Raw genomic sequence first — 21,073 nt, 5'->3', positions numbered from 1 at the left:
CGTGTTCTCAGCGTGCAGTGACGGCACAGTGAAGTGTTGGGATGTTCGTTTAGCCACGCAGAAAGCTGTGCAGACATTCAGTGGTTATCCTTCCAACGTTTTCATCAGTTTTGATATCAACTGCAGTGATCTCATCATTTGTGCCGGGACAGAAAAAGTTGAAAAGGACACGTTTTTAGTGTTTTGGGATGCAAGAGGCATTACAGACTGTGCCAGTGCAGCCAAAGAACCCTTGGGAGTCTATTCTGAAAGTCACAATGATGACATCACTAAAGTTTGTTTTCATCCTATCGAACCCAATTTGGTAGTTTCTGGGTCAACCGATGGGTTGGTCAATGTGTTCGACATTAACAAGGATAATGAGGATGATGCTTTGATATCAACTTGCAATTCAGATTCATCAGTGAGCTTTATTGGCTGGTCTGGGAAAGGTTATAAACAGGTCTACTGCATGACACATGATGAGGGATTCTGCTGGTGGGACATGGCTCAGTTGGACACCGAAGAGCCGATCACACTGTTGCATGTTTTGGATGTCAGAGACACAGCCTGTGTGGAGAACCACAGCCTACATTACCTGGTGGGTGGCCTGTACCATGAAAAGGCAGAGAAACTCTTCCTCCTTGGGGGAACCTCCACAGGGAACATTCACCTGCTGAGCTGCAGCACCGATGGCCTGAGCCTGGTGGGGACCCTTTGTGGGGGACACTCTGCCACTGTTCGCTCCTTCTGCTGGAACCTGAGGGATGAGTCTCTGCTGACGGGTGGAGAGGATGCTCAGCTGTTGCTATGGAAACCTGGAGCTGTGGAAAGGTCCCTTGGAAAGAAAGCATCTCTGAAGATTGCTTCTTCCGTGCAGGAGAGAGTAAGAGTTCACAACAGCTCCCTCAAAAGCAGGAAAAAGTGAAGTGCTGAAAGTGAGACTCTCTGCTGTGTGGAGTGTTCCTGGTGTTTAATCTCTCAGGCAGTACTTGGCTGTGCTTTATTTGGAGGTATTCTGTGGAAAGAGCTGTGGTACTTGAATTCCCCCTGGGAATGTGTTTCAGTCACCAGAAGAATGCCTTCTATTTTTTTTAAGGTTGCTAATATTAATCAGAAAAGAGTAAACGTTTGCTCTTGAGCTGTAGAACAACAGATGTTAAATCATATTATATAGAAGTGTTTCTGTGGTTATTTAATTTCTCAGACAACGTTTTTAATGTGTAATAGAGGCCTGTGGCTTGCATACTTTGTTACCTTCCCAATGAAATTCCCTGGCACATTTTAAAAGCTTTTGTATTTCACGCTGTATTTCGCTTTCTTTACAGAAAACTTAATGAAATTGCTCAATTTAGTAAAAGATTTTATGTCACATCTTAATGCCTGAAGGAGTTACTTCTCGATGCAGCAGAAAATAAGTAGTTGTGCACTGTCACATCACTGGTTTAGAACAAGCTCATAAAGGAGCAGTTGATAGAGCCATAATTTTCATTGCAGATATGAATGTTTCAACCAAATGGGAGCACATGATTCCAAGCAGCTAATTTGTATGTGTATGAGAACTGTTAAACTGACATTATTTAAGGCATTTTTCCTGCATGAAAATACCCAAGAATCTTGCAAGCAGCTCTCCTGGTAAGTGCACCTAGAAGACTGGGGAGACCTTTGGTGAGTTAAAGAAATAGATGGGTGTAATTACACCAGTGGTGCCTAAAATCCCAACTCCTGACTTATGAAATAAGCTGGTGTCACATGCTAAGTGGGAATGTTAAAATCCCAGAAGGAGCACTGCCAGCTGAGACTGTAGTTCTAGTTAAAGGAGACTTGAACAAAACCTTCTAGGGGTTGGTGTGTGCCCTTTGAGAAACATTTCTCTCTGCAGAGAGGTTTTATGCTTGGATATCTCCCTGGGAGAGCTGTGGTTTAGTATTCCATCAAATACCTATTGAGTGGTACAAAATTTGCCCCATACTTGTGAAAGGGGTGAGACTTTGTGCTTATTCTGCTCTGCTGGCAGACTCCAACCTGTGCATTGCTGTGCACACACACTCACCTCCAGCCTTCTGAGGACCACTGCAGGCACATGGTGTTGGTAATGAGGCTGTAGTTAACACAGCTGCACTACAACCAAAACCAGCATGGGAATGTTTAAGAATTGCTCTGTTATAGATTAGTTGGCAAAGTAATTAAGAGGAATTGGGTTTATTTTTTGCCTGAGGGTGGATGCAAGAAGACGTTATGAACATCAGGTTTAGAGGATTATCCTGGAGTTCAGAAACGGTTTCTGAGGGACAGAAGATACCTCTAGTATATGGTTACAGCTGTGCTGAGGATGCCTTAATCATCTCTGGAGATGAATCCTTTTCAACCACAAGTATCGAGTTTCCACACAGTGTTTCACAAACTCTTCATACCCTTTAGCCACAACTGTGAATCCATTATTGGTTTGGGTCTGCCTGTTGGTGATAATTAAGATGATTCACTTGTTTTTGTTCCTGCTGGTGATTTAAAAGTGCAGCTGCAATTTAAAAGTCACATTTCTCTACAGTTTATTTTTTTAATTACTTTTGTGAATTCAAGTTAGGCCCATGCTTTTTGAAGTCCTGTGTGCTACTTTGGGACAAGGTGGGCAGTGAGTGTCAGGGCTACAATGAAGCTAGATCATGTGCCCTCTCAAGGTTTATTCTGCCAGGTCACTGGTTATTGTCTTTGTCTGTGGAACTCAGAGTTTTCTAAGTGAGTGGACCAAAAGCTTCAGACCCTTCTGAATTCACTGCCATGCCCTCATGGTCCTGACTTGGTTCAGTACCAAGTTGGGGTTGGGGAACCAAAGCAGACCTGAGACCTCTTTCATTGCAGGTACAATATATACCTTGCTTTATAGGTGCTTATACACTCTTTTCCTGGTATCTCAACACACTTGGTGGAGTAGAGTCATTGGGTCTGTCTCATGCTTGAGTTCTTGAAGACAGGTTTGTGTGCACAAAGAAATGTGCAGTGAGGGAGCTTGTGGTTGCCTCCACTTGCTTCCAAGTGTCTGTGGAGTGAAATTCTGATGTGCTTTGCCAGCTGTCTCTGAATTAAAGCAGCAGAAATGGGGGTTCTGGTACTGAAGTGTTTGCAGTGTGCAACCTGTATCTGCTATCCTGTTTCTGAATTAGGTGGATATCGATTTGTTCTGTATCAGTCACAGTTAAACCCATGATTTTCCTTGAGAAGCTGATTTCTCCCTTTTACGTGTGTAACTGAAATAGCAACAGAAGGGGAAAAATGTGTGTATGTATCTTAAAATTGCACAAAAGCACAGCAGCTGTCAGGAGACTCAGGCTTGTGTTGCTTCTGAAAATACAAGATTTTGTTGTTTTTCTTTTGTGTTGACTTAATTTCAGGTTAATATCCATAAAACAAACATAGATGGAAGCCCCACGTGAACAAGTAATTAGCATTGCTTCATTCTGTAAGCTGCAAACACTATTTCATAGACCACAGAGCACAGGCAGAATCCATATACAATCACATAAATAATAATAGAGTTGAAGTTAGGCAGGTTAACTTGTCCAGCTGTATTTAACCTCTTAGGCTGATTTTGATGTCTGTCAGTTGGCTTCAGTATTAAGAAACTTAGAGTCACAGAACCACAGAATGGTTTGTGTTGGAAGAGTCCTTTAAAGATCACCTAGTTCCCCCCCCTGCCATGGGCTGGGACACCTTCCACTAGACCAGGGTGCTCCAAGCCCCATCCAACCTGGTTTTGAATGTTTCCCGGGATGGGGCATCCACAGCTTCTCTGGGCAGCGTGTGCCAGTGTTTCACCACACTCATCATAAAAAATGTCTTCTTTAATATCTAAGCTGAATCTTCTCTCTTTTAGTTTAAAACCATCATCCCTTGCCCTGTCCCAACAGGGTCTACCAAAAAGTTTGTCCCCAACTTTCTCATAGGCCCCCTGAAATGGGGATCTGTAAGGCTGCTCTAAGGTGTCCCCAGAGCCTTCTCTTCTGCAGGCTGAACAACCCCAACTCTCTCAGGCTGCCTCCATAGGAGAGGTGTTGTAGCCCTCTGAGCATCTTCATGGCCTCCTCTGGACTCACTCTGACAGGTTCATGTCTTTCCTGTGCTGAGGACCCCAGAGCTGGATGCAGCACCATGTGGGGTCTCATGAGAGCAGAGCAGAGGGGCAGAATCACCCCTTGCCCTCTGCCCACACTGCTTTTGATGCAGCTCAGGATGTGATTTGCTTTCTGGGCTTCAAGTTCACATTGCCAGCTCATGTCCAGCCTCTCCCCCACCAACACCACCAAGTCCTTCCCTGCAGGGCTGCTCTCAGTCCCTCCATCCCCCAGCCTGTATTGATACCAGGGGTTGCCCTGACTCAGGTACAGTACATTGCACTTGGCCTTGTTGAACCTCATGAGATTCCCATGGGACCATTTCCTGAGATTGTCCAGGTCCCTCTGGATCGCACCCCATTCTTCAGGAGTGTCAGTCGCACCACTCAGCTTGGTGTCATCTGCAAACTTGCTATGGCTGCACTTGTTCCCACTGTCTATGTCATTATTGAAGATATTAAACAGTGATGGTCCCAGTACAGACCCCTGAGGGACACCACTTGTCACTAGTCTCCATCTGGACATTAAGCTGTTGACCATCACCTTCTGGATGTGACAATCCAACTAATTCCTCATCCACTGAACAGTCCACCCATCAAACCTCGGTCTCTCCAGTTCATAGATGGATGATGTTGGGGACTGTGTCAAAGGCTTTGCTGGAGTCCAGATCTGACCTTTATAAAACTTACGTAATTGAAAGTATGTGCAAGTAGCATTCGGAAATCATCGCCGTGTGAATTGTTTAACCCCAGGGGAAGCTCTAATTCCGGAAACAGGATCAGATTTTTTTTCCAGTAAATGAAAAGCAGAAATCCAGGCAGACTGCTTACATGCAGAAAACAGTGTCCCTCCTTATTCAGCGTTAGTAGTAAACCTGTTGTATGATATTTCTGGGCAGCAGGAGATTATCCTGCTGTGAACACATGAAAATAAACTTGCTTACATTTGGCACATTCTTGAATTTACTCTTAGTTTCTTTTTCTTTTCTCTGTAATTAAAATCCAGTACTTGCACACTCACTGTTGCTCGTGTTAAAGTAAACAATGTATCAGGATGACATCCCATAATCAGTGGGTAATTTCAGCAATGACTTGAATATAGGATTTTACCCACACTTTGGGGTTGCAGTGGAAATTTTTTGACAAATCTAAAGGTGTGAATTCATTTCTAGGTGGAATTTATTCAGCCAGTTGTCAGTCATAAGCTATTTTCTGGCCAGATCATCTATGACATGTGTCCTATGTATTCAAACTGCATATCTGCATGAATATATTCATTAGCAAAGGTGCTGATACAGGAAAACATTTTAAAGACATGAAGTGCAAGCTTTATACTGTGTTTTGAATGATGGCTCTCCCCTGGCCAGCGAACTGATGTGGCTCTGTAGGTTACAGTGTTGTACGAAGCAATGCATTTTATCATGGGAAGTGTTGACTCAGCACCTGCACATCCTGTAGCTGCATCTTCTGTTTTACAGAATCACAGACTGGCTGGGGTTGGAAGGGACCTCTGGAGATCATCTGGGCCAACCCCCTGCTTGAGCAGGTTCCCTGGAGCAGGTTGCACAGGATCCTGTCCTGGCAGGGTTTGAATATCCCCAGAGAGGGAGACTCCACCACCCCTCTGGGCAGCCTGTTCAGTGCTCTGCTGTCCCCACAGTGAATAAGTTTTTCCTCATATTCACATGGAACTTTCTGTGCATCAGTTTCCACCCGTTGCCCCTTGCTCTGTGGCTGGGCACCACTGAGAAGAGCCTGGCTCCATCCCCTTGGCACTCACCCTAAAGATGTTTGTGTTTTGGGGTGAGGCACCTTCAGTCAGGATGGAGCACAGCCATGGGGGTTGGGCATGGATGCAGTTAATTATAGTGTCAGTTAATCAGCAAAACTTTTGTACCCCTGAAAGCACTGACACTTGCCCACCTTATAAAGCTTGTCTGCGTTTGCCATGGTTAATTTGGAATTACTTCTCTCTACCCTTTCAAGATGGCCTTCTGCTATTTGGCTTTTTTTGCAGGGGCAGTTGTGCCACAGTACCTGCTTTTCTGGAAGGGGATGAGTCCTGTCCCTTTCCCTCTGGAGCTTTCCTGCCCTGAGCATGAGCTGCTAGACAATGCACTTCTTATCAAAACAAAGGGAAGATGGGAAGCAGAGAGAGGGAAGAAAACATGGAGGTTGTCCCCTTCTGACCCTCTGACTGGGCATCTGTCCAGGGAAGCTCCTTGTCAAGGACTTGGACCCTCTACCTTTTGAAATACATGTAAGGGCTTATTCTTGAGCTTGATGTAAGCAGGATAGGACCTCAGATAAATTATGCAAGACATAAACACCCTTCAAGCATAAAAGCCAGTTCCTGTTTGTCTGTGAGATGAACAATGTGGCAGTGAGGCGTGCAAGAGGCAGAAGGTGTTCGCTCACAGGGGTTGGATGTTCTCAACTTCTGTGAGCAGTGCAGAGAGCCACTGGTTGAGCCAGTGCTGCTCTGCCCTGCAGGAACTGATGGATTTCGGAATTCCAAGTGCCATGAAAAAAAGGATGGCAGGAGTCAGTGTGGAGATGACAACTCAAGGTAGCAATTCAGTCTGTGAACTTATCACTATCTGTTAGGTGATTATACAGTGAGCTGTTCCCTGGTTCCTTATCAGTTATTTGCAGATAACCTATCAACCAGTTCTGAGGATCTTTGATAACTTCTGGGTTTCTGCTTCCTTTTTCTATACCAGTTTGTCACCTGACACAGGTATGTTGGCTAGTGGGAGTGGGGTTAGCTTCAGTTATTGCTGCTGTCTGCATGGCCTCACCTTGCTGTCACAGTGTCCTCTCCTGCTGGGATTTCAACACAGCTGTTTCTGCTAGTCTTCCTCCTCATGCCTTTAGATACTTTACCTACTTTTCTGGAAAATGAATGACAGAAAATACTATTCTGTATACTCCTTCTCCAATTTTGGCACCAATATTTTATGGAAATGTATTGCATTTTCAATTCAGTATCAATTTCATTCACATTCTCTCATGCACTGACTAAAGATTTGATGCTGCTCCAATCCCATAAAGGTACTTGAAGAGCCTGTTGCTGCAGAGCTGGCAGTGAGAAATGCCAGGAGGACTTCAGAGAGTTCTCAGTGCTAATTTGAAATGATCGTTTGGGGAAGCCTAATAAAAGTGGGCAAGAAAAAGGTCCAGGGAACTCAAAATACACAGTAGATCCCCAAAGGACTGTTGCCTCCCCGGTAACATACTTGATATTACTGATTTGGTGAGTATATTAGAGGGAAGCTGAAGTACAAATGTAGACTCAGAGTCCACTTTTCTGGATGTTTTTAGCACAGGAATTCTTGGTTACTAACGGAGTTGAGTACCTGTGAGTATGATGTATGCCAACCTTCGCTTCTTCAGGTTCAGATTAAAAAGTACTGAATACACTACAGCAGGTCAAATAGTTGGAAGTGGCTCCCTTAACTTTTACTGGGACTTCTGGAGAGCAGTGCCCATAAACCAAGCTCAGTGGTTCTGCTTTGTGTCTGATTTCAGTACTGTGGATCTATGAAGGATGAAGGTAGAAAGGTAAACTGATAAAGTGTTTGTAGCACTGCCTTAAACTGTAATTATTGCTGCCAAAAACTCTTCTGTGCTGCTGGATATAAAGTTTGCATTCAGAGTTTTATGTCTCTTGTCTTAGAAAGAAAAATTATTTTCTTTATGTGCTTTTGTTTCTGATGATCCCATCAGATGTGAGGGAGGAAGAAGTGCAGACCCTGGACTGGACGTTCTGGCTCTGTGGGTGCTCTGGCAGCTACTGCCCAGCTGCTCGTGCCTATGAAAGATGTTCCTGTGTTTGGATCCTGGTTTGAACAGTTTAAGATGGTTTTTTTTGGGTCTCTCCCAGCACTCACAGCTCTATTACTCACCAGAGCATTGTAGAGGGTACTAGTTGGTATGGGAGCTGATTGCCATGTTTTGGGTAAAGCTGAGACTTTGCTGATGGGAACTCTCACTTGTACATGGAGATCTCAAGTGTTGATTTAAGTGTCTTTTACTCAGACACCTAGAAAATGCAGAGTGCAGCGTATTCTGACAGTAATTTGGGGATCATTTGAAGAAGGAAGGCTCAAGGCTTCACTGTATCAATGACCTTGGTGAACTGTCTCAATTTCAGACTGAGTAGGGGGATGAATGTTCCTTGGATCAACTAAGATGGTATTTGTACTTCATACCCCAAAAATCAAAATCTGGCTGAGACCAGTACTGGACAACCTAATGTTTATTAGAAAGGAATGAGCATTTTATAAACTATCTCGTTTTGCTAAATGAGGACACATAATGCTGTAGGGGTCAGGACAAATACCTCTAGACAGCAAACCATCAACGTGGCAGTAAGAAAGACCTTGTGTGGTCTGTAGATGTGTATGGTATTAGAGCCACAAGTAGATGAAATGATTGTTGGAATTAATTCTTAGATCTGGGTTGAATTTATTGAGCTCTAACCTGCAAATAGGAGAAAGTATGAAGGCAATTCAGGAATGTGATAATAGGAGCACACAGACATCTCCCACCATGTGCCAAGGAATGAACAGTGGCGTTTTGTTAAAACATTTTGGCTAAAATAAGCCCAAATCCTTATTTATTTTTAATAATGTTATTATTTTAACATTTCTGTTGTGGTTTATTGCCAGGATGCCTAGACAGTGAGTGAGCTGTAACATGGTTGTTGTGAGCTAGCTCAGTGTCACGTGCAGTGGGAGCTGCTCTTCCCTTTACATTCTCAGCTGCCATCCAGGACACTCTTGTTTCCCAGTTTTCACCTTACTTTTGTTTCAAGCATTCTAAGTCTGCAGGTTTATTGTATTTCAGAGAAAAATCTGCTCCCTGTTTATTTTCTGAACTGCTAGAATGCCCCAGCACTGCTTTTAAATGAGACATAGCTCAAGTGTTTGTGGTTTCTTACAGGGATGTATATTAGTCCCATTTGCTGATTTATTATCAGGCACATTTGCTGGATTTATTAACATGACAAAGTTAGCATGGGGAGAATTAACTATTTATGCATTAATATGACAGTCTTAATTGTCCTGTCAATATTCTTTAAACACACCAAAAAAGAAAGTCCTGAGTCTTGATTACAGCTGACAATTTCTGTAGGTGTGGATGTTTTTAGAGAGTTTTGTTGATGAAACCATTCCGAAAAGCTCCATAGTATCTCGTAAATGAAGAGCCAGTGTTTTCCAGATGGCTCTATAAATAAATTTGGTAGATGCAGAAACAAGTAAAGGTATTTGAAGAGCTCCAGGCGTGTTTTTGCACATAACGCTATGGTGAGCTAACAGAGGAAATGAACTTCCTTTTGTTTGCAAAATATAAACCCCTTCAAGTTCTTAACGTTTTTTCCACACTGCTGGGCAAGCTAAGCTACTGCACAGCTTTTCCTTGTCCATCCCAGGTTTCCATGTGTACCATGGGCAGGAACCTCAGAGGAGAAAGCCAGAGCTCGAGGTATAGGAGAATAAAGTGTGCACGTGTAACTGGCCTAGAGCAGAAAATGCAGAGAGCAGTTACTGCTGTTTGTGTTGTCTTTCCATTGTTTTTCCTATTTTTTTTTAAAAAAGTTGGTGTAACTACAAGAAGAAAGTGTTTCTGAGGTAACACCTGAGCCAGCAGCAGTGTGCCCAGGTGGCCACAAAGGCCAGTGGCATCCTGGCTTGTATCATAATAGTGTGGCCAGCAGGACCAGGGCAGTGAATGGGCACTGGTGAGGCTGCACCTCAAATCTTGTGCTCACTTTCGGGCCCCTCATTCCAAGACACTGAGGTGCTGGAGTGTGTCCAGAGAAGGGCAATGGAGCTGGGGAAGGATCTGGAGCACAAGTTTGATAAGGAGCAGCTGAGGGAGCTGGGGGTGTTCAGCCTGGAGGAAAGGAGGCTCAGGGGAGGATTTATCGCTCTCTACAACTACCTGACAGGAGGTTGTAGCCAGGTGGGGGTTGGTGTCTTCTTCCAGGTAACAAGTGACAGGACAAGAGGAAATGGCCTCAAGTTGCAGCAGGGGAGGTTTAGATTGGACATTAGGAAAAGTTTCTTCATGGAAAGGGTTGTCAAGCATTGGAACAGGCTGCCCAGGGAAGTGGTGGAGTCACTGTCCCTAGAGGGATTTAAAACATGTGTAGATGAGGCACTTGGTGACATGATTTAGTGGTGGCTTGGCAGTGCTGGGTTAAGGGTTGGACTTGATGATCTTAGAGGTCTTTTCCAACCTTAATGGTTCTACGATTCTCTAATATCTCTAAGGAGCACCTCTATCTGCTCCCTGCATTGCTCTTCTTGATTTCAAACAATTTCTGTTCTTTAGGCAAAGGTGAACTTGACAGCTACCAGGATAATTTCCAGCTCTCTGGCTCACCACACGAGCACTGGGACAGCACCAAAGAAACAGGAAACATACTGTTTTAAAATAAATATTTTTAATCCCTGAACTGCAAGAATGTTCCAAAGCTAAATGCACTGTTGTGCTTGCTGACGTTTTGGGCCGTGAGGCTTCATGAGCATGTTGGAGGAAGAGTGGGAAGGGCAGTGTTGTGCCCTGTTACCTGTCAGAATGTGTGGTGGGATCAGGTGTGTGTGCACCCCTGCTGAAACAGTGGTCTGAGAGGCACTTTGTGTAGCAGAACACATGGAAGAGCTTGGAATCACTTATGAATGGGATCAGCTATTGGAAAGGTTTCAATATGGTTGATATTAAAGCAACTGTGTACGTGGAATAGGCTAAATATATACTTGGAATAATAAACTATTACTAATCTTCTGGAAGAAAATGGTGCTTTGTCACTCAAAGATTATTTTTCCCAGATTTTAGACAGAATTTAACCTGCCTTCCCCCTCCCCCCGCCATTTACTCCAGTATAACTAAAATTAACCAACTCATTTTTGAAGGTATCTTACATTGTTATTCTCAAGGAGTGAAATTAAAACCTCTAAATCTTAGAACCCAAGTGGAATATAGGTTTCTAAAAGGGCAGCTTTTTTAATATAAATAATATGCAATCTGTTCCATCAGGAGGGGTTCATTATTGTGCATTTCATGAGCAGAATGATCTTGAAACCCATTAATACATATTATATCAGCTTTTAGAGAGTGGTACAAAATGGCAACTTACCTCTGGCATGTTCCCACCTGCTCCTGGTGTTCGTTGTGGCTGGAGGGATCAGCAGAGCCCAAGGTTTTCCTTGGATATTCAGCTCTGTACATGCGTTACGTGGTGTTCTATGGATAAACAGCGATTGTCCTGCCAGAGAGCTTGTCCTGTAAGTGTGTCAAACAGGGAGTGCATGTTGTATTTTTCATTTTGCAGAGAGGGAAAGTGAGGCAAAAAGCTCCACAGCTGCATGTAAGGAATCTGTGCCAGAACTGATCAGAGTCAAGAACTGCTTCTCTCCCATTCCTCTGCTCCACGAGGCTGCTGCTTTGGCCTCGTGTGGAATTTATAATGCTACCACAAGAGGTAATTTATTTTGTAAAGCTCTGAAGCCTCTGTTGAGCTCTAGAACCCCAGAGGACAGGGAGACGAGCAAGCAAGCAGCTGACATATGGATGAAATAAACCACACAAGGAAGCAGAAAGATGAGAACACCAGCAAGGCAAGTCATGGTCATCAAACCAGAAACACCTAACCTACGTCCAGCCCCTTCCCAATTTTTGTCAGGCTTCTGTGGATCAGGGAGGGGAATGTGCACATGGCTTTAAAGAATTCTTGAAATAGAATAAATGGATTGGTGGTGGCTTCCTGAGAGCCCCTGGGGGGAGTGAGGGGGAGCAGCAGGGGCCAGAGCAGGAAAATGTTCATTTGGAAGTCACACAAAGAGGTGATAGAAACTCCTCCTAGATGTGTATCGGTGAGGCAGGAGTAGGACAGGTGTAACCCGTGTGGCCTGTCCTGTGCTCATCAATGCTAAACTGCAAACACCAGAGCTTCTCTAGTGATGGCAAGGGGACACCGAGGCCCCAGAGTCCTGTTTTCCTGAGGCAGAGAGCCCCAGAGAGTCTCTGTGGCTCCAAAATGCGCTGGAGATGCAGCAATGCCTCTATTTGGTGGCGGCTAACAATGAGCTTTCAAAGGACCCAGTGGGCAAACATTTGGAGAGAGGAGGAAAAGTCAGGATAACTGTGAACAAACAGGCAAGAGGAGCAGCAGCACAGCAGCAGCCAGTGTCAAAGGCTGTTTGGGAAGCGGCTAAGATGTCACCCGTGGTATTTTATGATGATGCCCTGCAATGTGATCTCTGTTTACATTTTAATAGATCCATTTAGCAAACGCAGTGGTAGGATTCCTGCCAGCTCTGTTCAGCCAGTGTTGTTTTCCTTGCTAATGAGCACTAGTGGAAGACAAGCACAGGCAAGGAACTGCTTGTGCCAGTCGGACGGGATGGGGATGGGGGTGCAGGGCTGACGTTGGTGCTTAGCTCAACTCCTCTCCCCTGAGCAAGGACTTCTACCAAGCTCTGCCCTCAGACCTCGGCACCTGTAAGTGCGTGTCATGTTACTGGAGTACAAGCTGTCCCAGGAAAGCCCCAGAGAGCTCGGCTCTGCCTTCTCTCCCACTGCTTGGCCACACATCTCTGAGCCCTCAGCACAGACGTCACGAGTCACACGTTTTGCACTGCTCAGAGACTCACAGCTGGGGAACCCCAGAGTGGGACCTGCTTGATTTAAACTCAGGGCAGCTCAGTGGACACAGCAGTGCCTGTGTGACTGATACAAGGCTGCAGAAGGTGGCAGAAAATGTCCATTTGCAGAGTGTAGCTCAACAGCAAGGGGTTCAGGTTGAGCCTAAGAGGCAGAAGCCTGTTCAGAGAGTGTTAGTAGAGAGAAAAGTCAGGCTATGATCCTATGTAGCCCCAAGATTAAACTGAGTGGAGGCTTTTCACCATGGGTGACACTAAAGCAATCTTCTTGTGTTTTCATTTGTGTGTTTTGTCCTTAAAGAGCCAGAGGGGAGAGCATTAACAGCAAGGCTGAGATGTGGATGTGGGGGAGATGGCGTGAAGCAAGAGACCATGGGGCACACAGAGACTGTTGCCTTCTGTCCCCTGTTGTAGTGACTTGATTTGCCTAATGTGTTTCAGTGTGGATTTTATAAATTGCAGGAGTTCTTAATGCCACACACACTTGGGATCCAGCGTGAAGTGTGTGCAGGAGCCCATCTGTGCTTGGATGCCATTGTGCATTATGTAAGAAGAGATGATAAAACAAGTCTGTTTCATTTCATTTTGATTTGATGAACCCATGGATCTCTCCTGCATGTCTGTTTGGTTACCAGCAGTTTAGCTTTGTTGTATTTAATACCCTAAGGGCACTGACAATCCCTTTAAAATCATCATTCTTGGAAACCAGGACAGATCTTAAATGGCTGTGAGTATTCACAGCCTCCGTCACGGGAGGGCTGAAGATGTTTCTAGTACTGGCTGGGATGGAGTTAATTATCCCCATAGCTGTGTATTGGGACCTGGAAAGGTGTTGATAACACACCAGTGTTTTGGCTGCTGCTGCACAAAGCTCCACAGCACCAAGCTGCCTGTCCAACATTCCTCTCTCACTGGGGAGCTGGGGGTGGGCAAGAAGCTGGGAAGGGACACAGCCAGGACAGCTGACCCCAACGAACCAAAGGCATGTTTCTACCTGCTCAGCAATAAAAGCTGAGAGAAAGGAAAAGGAGGAGGGCATTCTGTCCTTACTTGTCTTTTGGAGCAACCACTACATGCTGAAGCACAACTTCCCAGGAAGTGGTTAGACCACTTTCCACTGATGGGAAGTAGAGAATAAATATTTTGTTTTCCTTCGCTTCCATGCATGGCCTTTGCTTTTGCTTTACTTAACTACCTTTATCTTGACCCATGATTTTTTTTCCATCTTATTTTCTCCCCCCTGTCCTGCTGAGGAGGGGAGTCACAGAGCAGCTTGGTGGGCACCTGACTTCCAGTCTGGGTCAACCCACAAGTACACATTTAGGTTTTCCCCAAGCTATGGAAAACACTTGGAAAACCTATGAAACAAACCCTAAAACCTTCTGAAAAATCTCAGATGGGAAGCAAAGTCTCATATTCCCTGTGTCTCCTTTGTATACTCAGCAACATATGGAAGCAAATCTCCTCCCATGACAGACCTCACCTCTTGAGCTGCTCCCAGGTGAGCGAGGGCAGCTGCTCCCCTTTCAGAAAATTGGGCAAATCCCCTGGTGTCACGTTGTCTCTGATTGCTTTGCAGTACTTATATTATATTTGTATATTATAATGCTTTATAATGTAATAGAATTATACTCTGGGGTACTTGGGATGTACCAGTGTTATTCCAAGGGCTTCAGTCACCTGGATCAGTGCCAGTGCTGCATGGGGCACCTTGGTGGGGCAACTGGTATGAGTCTGACCTCTGAGAGAAGGTGGTGGTGCTGTTACTGTACCACTTGTGCCATGAACCTGCTTCAGACTGTGCTTATTTGAAAGTATTCCCTTAGTCCTGTGCTGTTGGAAAAGAAATAATGAGGATTTCCAGAAATAAAATGGGATTGGTGAAGCTGGCAGCTCTCACAGTGAGACACAAATGCTTTTGACTCAAAGGCCATCTCAAAACTGGTGTGTTGTGAGAATTATACTCTCATTTTAAGGGCACTTTTAGTGTTCTGTGGGTGAGATAGTGGTACCAGTGGCTGGATTTTACACTGACAGACTATATAACAGAAACTTACCTACTGTCATTTTCATCTGGGACTAAGAGGCCTGACCCAGATCTATACTTAGCTCCATAAGAAAACTTTTTCAGGAATTTCCATATTGTCTAAATGTTTGGAGTAAACATTTGCATTTCAATATTTTGCCTGTGTTTGTTTTCCCCTTGCTTCATTCTTATTGAAGTTTTGCATTTGTTGCTTTCTCCATAAGGAAACAGAGAGTAAGTGCCAGTATCATTACATACCTGCAAGCTGTAAATCCTTAGCTGGCTGGAACAATGCACATGGCAACACAGCCAGCATTAGTAACTTCCAAATATACACAACAGGCTGAATTCTGCAGAGAATTGTCCTCTCCCTAACTAATGGTGCTTTAACTGAAGTACAGTGCATAATACAGCTTGTGTGCCACTGAAATCTACTTACGAATGAGAAACTTCCAGACTTCAGCCACGTTTAAAATTTCTTTTGCAGCAGAGGCTTCTGTGAATACATTACAATTAGTGGTAGAATTAATTAACAGCCAAGAATGTAAGTATCTAATCCTGCCACACATCTGTGAGAAGTGTTGAATTCTGGTTTGGCGGGATGACTACTCAGAGTGAGGTGCCTAAACTCATCAATATTTTCCTTGCAGAGGTCATAATGTGTAGGAAAAAAGAGCAATCCCCAGATCCTACTGTGAGGGTGCTGAGGCACTGGCACAGGTTTCCCAGAGAAGCTGTGGCTGCTCCATCCCTGGAAGTGTTCCAGGCCAGGTTGGATGGAACTCTGAGCAATCTGGGCTAGTAGAATGTGTTCCTGCCCATGGCAGGGAGGTTGGAACTAGATGATACTTAAGGTTCCCTCCAACCCAAACCATTCCATGATTCTATAGTCCCTTGCAGCATGTTGTGTTTTACTTGTGTATATTACAGAAATTAAACTTTGTGGAATTATTTTCCATATGACACGAAAATGATAGGAAGCTTAGGGTGTCTCTGAAATGCCTGTGTGTGTGTGTCTTCTAAAGATAGGGTGTCTGCCCTGTACTGAGGAGCAAGTGGTGCTTTGGGACCTCATATTCAAGCATGAGGCCCAGAAAGTACACACCATGACCTCTCCTCTACAGACTCTGTAGACCTTCATCTCTCCTGTGTGCTGGGAAAGCTACAGGAGAGAAGACAGAAGGTTCTAAGACAGAGCCTGGCCCTGCTCGAGCAGCCTGTGAGCACTGCAGGCTCTGCTCTTCAGTCAGTGACTGCATGTAGGAGTAAATTTGGTAATAACAGTATTTATTACCATAATCCATGTAAGACAGGATGAACACCTGGGAGCCAAAATTGGACATAACTCAAATTAGAAATAAGGTACACTATGATGGCAGAGGCCAAAATTAACCATTCAGCAACTTGCCTACACCCATCAAGGCCATGGCACAGGAAACACTGAAATTGAGATGATTTTTTTCACAAGAAATGACAACTACTCACTTACTACAGCATCATGTTTAAACACTGATATTTTTTTGTTTTCTTTTTCTCAAAACCATTTCCCTGACAAAATGCAGAATGCAGCTTTGAACTCTTTAGCCACTGAATTCTTCTCCTTTCTTCCCTGCCCCAGTTAAGAAATTGTCACTCTTGTTAATTCAGTTTAATGACTCTCTGCCCTCCACATTCCCACAAATTCTTGGCTTTCCTTAATTTGAAAGAGTAAATATTAAAACTTCAAGTTCGAACACTTAAAAAGATGAAGCCATCTCCCTTAAAATGCCTATGCTAGCCTGACCTTTCTAAATCTGGCTCTGAAGGGAAACTTGAGCCATCAGCAGCACTGGATTGTTTTGGGACTGCATGGATATGGTCCGTGCTGCAGGTGCAGCTCCGTGTGTGAAACCAGTCACACTTGTTTAGTGACTTTCTCGTAGTTTTTGAGTACTTTTCATATAAAACTCCAGCCAAGAGCTCATCTGCCCAAAGGAAGGAGCCAAAGGAGCAAGCAGCTTTTGCAGTCATTTCCCTCTTTGCATGGTTGCCTTGATGGCAGCATGTCATGAAAGCATTAACCACTCTGAGCAGATGCCAAAGGGATTTGGTGAGGACCAAAAGAGTAACTTGTGTAACCAGGGAGTGAAGCAACTACCAAAGCAATTGCTGAGGAAGATGCCAGAAGTGTAAGTAAAGAATCCCCACATGTAGGACAGTGTCACCCTAAGCAAGAACACTCTGGGTTTCACCTTCCAGTGCAGAACCAGGTGCTCCACTTAGAGAAAGAAGATACATCATTATTTAAGTAACTAGTCCAGAGATATCTTAATGTCACTGCCTCCTGCAGTTCATTGCCACCCTGGCAGAGGGTCAGCACTCCCTGTGTTTGATAAGGAACTGAAGGAAAGGCAACACCTCAAATTTGGCTTTCAGAAGATGTCTGTCTGTGCTCGTGGTGAATTTTTCATTGGATTAGCTCAGGGGTGTCATTTATCAATTTTCAGGAAAAGGCTGCAGTAATTTTGTGCATCCTGAGACATGGGAATGACCAGAAACCACTAAAGGACAGTATAGGGGACAGTTCTTTCCTCCTTAGAATGATGCATAAATACCCTGAAGGTTTTACCTTGCATTTGGAACACAGATGAGACCAGCAGGAACAAAGACATATTTAAATACATGCTTATATATTTCATAACTGTTTTTAAAATGTGTTCAAGGACAATGAAGTTAAGGGAGAAAATGAGCCTGAGAAAGAAAAGAGAAAAGAAATAAGCAATTCACAGGAAGAGGAGAACAAGTAGATGGGAGAAACTTGCCTGGTAAATTGTGTGTTGCACAGTGAGGCTCTGAGTGATGTGGTTTTATGGTCTCACACATGCATGCTTGACTATGGTATTTTTGCCCCAATTTCCTCACAGGTTAAAAGCTGCAAAGAAATAATTTTGGTTAAGCTGAAAAGAATGGAGAAACGGGTGGTATTTCTAGAGGAGAGGTATTTTCCACTTACTGGGAAGGTTTGAGAATTCTGCTTGCAACACTATTGGCCCTGGTTCCTCTCTCTTGTTTATATTTTGAATTTTCGAGTCACATACTGAATTATGCCAAGTGACAGAAGGGAAATGTCTGTGTGGAGCAGAGTGGTGCTCCCACAAGGAATTGGCTTCCTTGGCATATCAGTGTTTTCAGGCACTAGTGACCCTCTGAGAAAGGGAGAGAGGAATGATGAGCCAGATTTTCAGACAGGCACGCACAATTAAACACGTTTGAATGTGCCTTATTTGCGCTCGCAGGGAGTTATTTGCATTTCTCTTCTCAACAGTTTGAACCTACTCTAACCTTCTTTAATAGCCACACAGGTTGTTGCCCTCTTCAAGGGCTTGATTAGCTGGACCTGGCTGTCCTCCTCTCTGGCAGCAGTGTAGCCTCTGGCTGGGTCGAATAGATTTTGGGCAGCTGTAAGGCACACACAGCAGTTACAAGTTAATGGAGAACAACATGAGCTAGATGTAGGATATACATATGATGCAGGAGCTATGTATGAGTACAGAGCAAGGAGGCGAGAGGCTGAGGGTGTTTACCAAAGGCTTCTGGCAGTGTGCGTGTGACTCTGATTAGCATTTTCATAGGAAGCTTCTCTCCCACTTAAAATTTGCAAGGCTGTGCACATGGCCCATTGCTTCTGAATATAGAAAACACCAGTAGAAATTATATATGCTACCAAAGAATCACAGAATGGTTTGGGTTGGAAGGGACCTTAAAGATCACCTAGTTCCAAGCCCATTGCCATGGGCAGGGACACCTTCCACATGACCTGGTTGTTCAGAGTCCCATCCAACCTGGCCTCAAACACTTCGAGGGATGGGACATCCACAGCTTCTCTGAGCAACCTGTGCCAGGGCCTCACCATCCCCACAGTCAAGAATTTTTTCCTAATGTCTAATCTAAACCTATCTTCTTTCAGCTTAGAGCTATTCCCCCTTGTCCTGTCACTACATGCTCTTGTAAAAAGTCCCTCTCCAGCTTTCCTGTAGGCTCCTTTCTGGTATGGAAGGCTTACACTTGAAACAGCTTTCTGGGTGAGGAATAACTGATTTTGGTGCCTCAATTGACCACTGGTATCATTCATGATATTTTTACTCTAGCTCACTTGTGCCAGAACCATAATAAGATAAAGCAAATGGAAACTCCTCTCTGTGTAAGGGAAAATGTTGATAGGTTGGGGTTTTTTTTCTGTAATATTGATTTTTGTGAACAAAACCTTTTGTAAAAAAAAAAACATCTCAGGGAAGTCTTTGGCTGCATACACCAGTCAGTGACACTTAGTCCCATTAGTGGGAAAATGGTCATAACCACCTAGGGAGTTTCTCTTCAAGGAAACCAAAGCAGCTGTTGGAAGACAGGCTGAACACTTTCATCTCTTACTCCAGCTAGTTAGAGATTTTGACCAACAATGTATTCTGTTTAACTACAGAAATACTTCACTAAGAAGATGTTCCCATTATGGGCTTTTAGACAGAAATTACCATCACTGTGAACAGATGCTGGTGAGAGACTTGTAAAATCTCTGCTTTCACAGTTCTTGCCTCCTGGGTTGCTCTGAAATGATCAAATAGTGAATGGAAGGGCAAGATGACTAATGAGAAAGTGATTGAGTGCAACAGACATGGTAAAAAATATCTTAAAATACAATGAAATTTGGCTTAACAGTAGTTTGTTAAAAACCTCCTAATGAATTGTAAAGGAAATTGGAAGTGTAAATAACTTTGATTTAGGAAATAATAAAGACTTGATAGGTTCTGGAGTATGACCAGTCTACTGAATCCTTAATGGAGATATGCATTTGAGAGCCACTGGGAGCTTTCTACATTGGTGTGCTGGAGGCAAATATCCCATGATAAACAACAATTCTGTATTGGGTTTGCATGACCAGATTGGTTCTGGCTGACGAAGGCACACAAGGATAGCTAATGCTAGACTAGCTTGCACTCAACCATTTTCTAATAAGTATATTTGGAGGAGAAACATCAGAAACTTCTTAGTTCTTCAGAATTACTTCCTGAACAAATGGCATCATTTTTAGCTCCTCTGAATGCAACAGAACAGATGTGGAGCCCATTGAAGATCATCCATGCAAAGAAGTTAATGTACAAATTCTAGAAGAATGCAGGTGGTCTTTCAAAAGCCTTTTCCTTTGATGCTTAATACTCTAACATGTTATGGAAAGTGGAAGCAAATAGCTGAGCTGAGCCTGATACTCAGTGAAGTTTTAAACAAGAAAAGATGAAGCCCATTCCCAAATTGCCTTTCCCTCAGGACACAACAGCCTCAACATTATTTTTAAGACAGGCAAAACATCTCATTTGTTGCTTCTTTTTAGGAAAAAAAATTGAGATGGGAATGAGTCCCTGGATGCACACATGTGTGGGGTCAAATTTCAGACTGGGAACAGGTTGTCCAGAGGAGCTGTGGGTGCCCCATCCCTGGAAGTGTTCCAGGCCAGGCTGGATGGAGCTTTGAGCAACCTGGGCTAGTGGAGGGTGCTCCTGCCCATGGTGGTGGGTTGGAACTAGATGATCTTTAAGGTCCCTTCCAACCCAAACTATTCTGTGATTCTATGATTGCTGCTAAGTCACTGGGCATTGATGTGCCCTCGATTCCAGACATGGGGTTAAGCACAGACACATCAGTGTCCTGTGGCTGCGGAGAGATCAGGATAATATGTCTGTGGCACATGTTTCCTGAGGTAGAGAAATACGTATCACCTCCTGCTGATTCCACCACTATCCTGAGGTTGATTGGCTCTGAGCATTAAGGCAAAGCCCAGTCATTCTAAGAAACACCACCTATCTCCAAGAGATACTTAATCTCAGTGAAAAAAACCCAAAAGCAAACACACACAGATTCTAACAAACAGAAGTATTGCAAAAAGGAACTCTAAGTTTGATGATCAAGGACCTGCACATGGAAGCTGTTACTAGTCCTCCTGCTACGTTGGTTGGATCAGCAATGTAAGGTGTGCCCCACTGTACAGCCAGTCCAAAAAGCAAGAGGGTCTGAGCTACAAAGAGTCACCAGGACTGGTTTGGGCTAAACCATCTTGTGGCTAGATCCCTGTTCCCAACTTCAAGAAGTATACTGGGTTTGGATTCCAGAAATAAGTGTGTTGCATGGGAAATGTGATCCATCCTATGCCACACAGTTTGTCAGAGTAGCAGCCATCTGTTGGGGTTTAGAGCAGGCTGAGGAGCACAGGATGTTTACTTTCATTCAGATGTGCTGTGGATGTGCCTCGTATGAGCAGAC

At 44.0% G+C, this 21,073-nt stretch overlaps 1 protein-coding gene across 1 annotated transcript in view; it reads left to right on the top strand.

Moving 5' to 3' along the window:
* Window positions 1-908, top strand: part of WDR89 (WD repeat domain 89) — a gene marked incomplete at its 3' end in the record, with an annotated part of 1,158 nt that extends 250 nt beyond the window's left edge. Inside the window, 1 exon segment of the mRNA XM_009080629.1 lies at window positions 1-908. This exon segment is cut by the window's left edge and continues 16 nt beyond it. Within this exon segment, the coding sequence (XP_009078877.1) occupies window positions 1-908 (908 nt within the window).
* Window positions 909-21,073: the final 20,165 nt, after the last annotated feature.

Source organism: Acanthisitta chloris, unplaced genomic scaffold (genome assembly GCF_000695815.1).
Source record: "Acanthisitta chloris isolate BGI_N310 unplaced genomic scaffold, ASM69581v1 scaffold8408, whole genome shotgun sequence".
NCBI classification, from domain to species: Eukaryota; Metazoa; Chordata; class Aves; order Passeriformes; family Acanthisittidae; genus Acanthisitta; species Acanthisitta chloris.
Note: the sequence above shows the minus strand (reverse complement) of the source record. Positions and strands in the feature narration are given on the sequence as shown.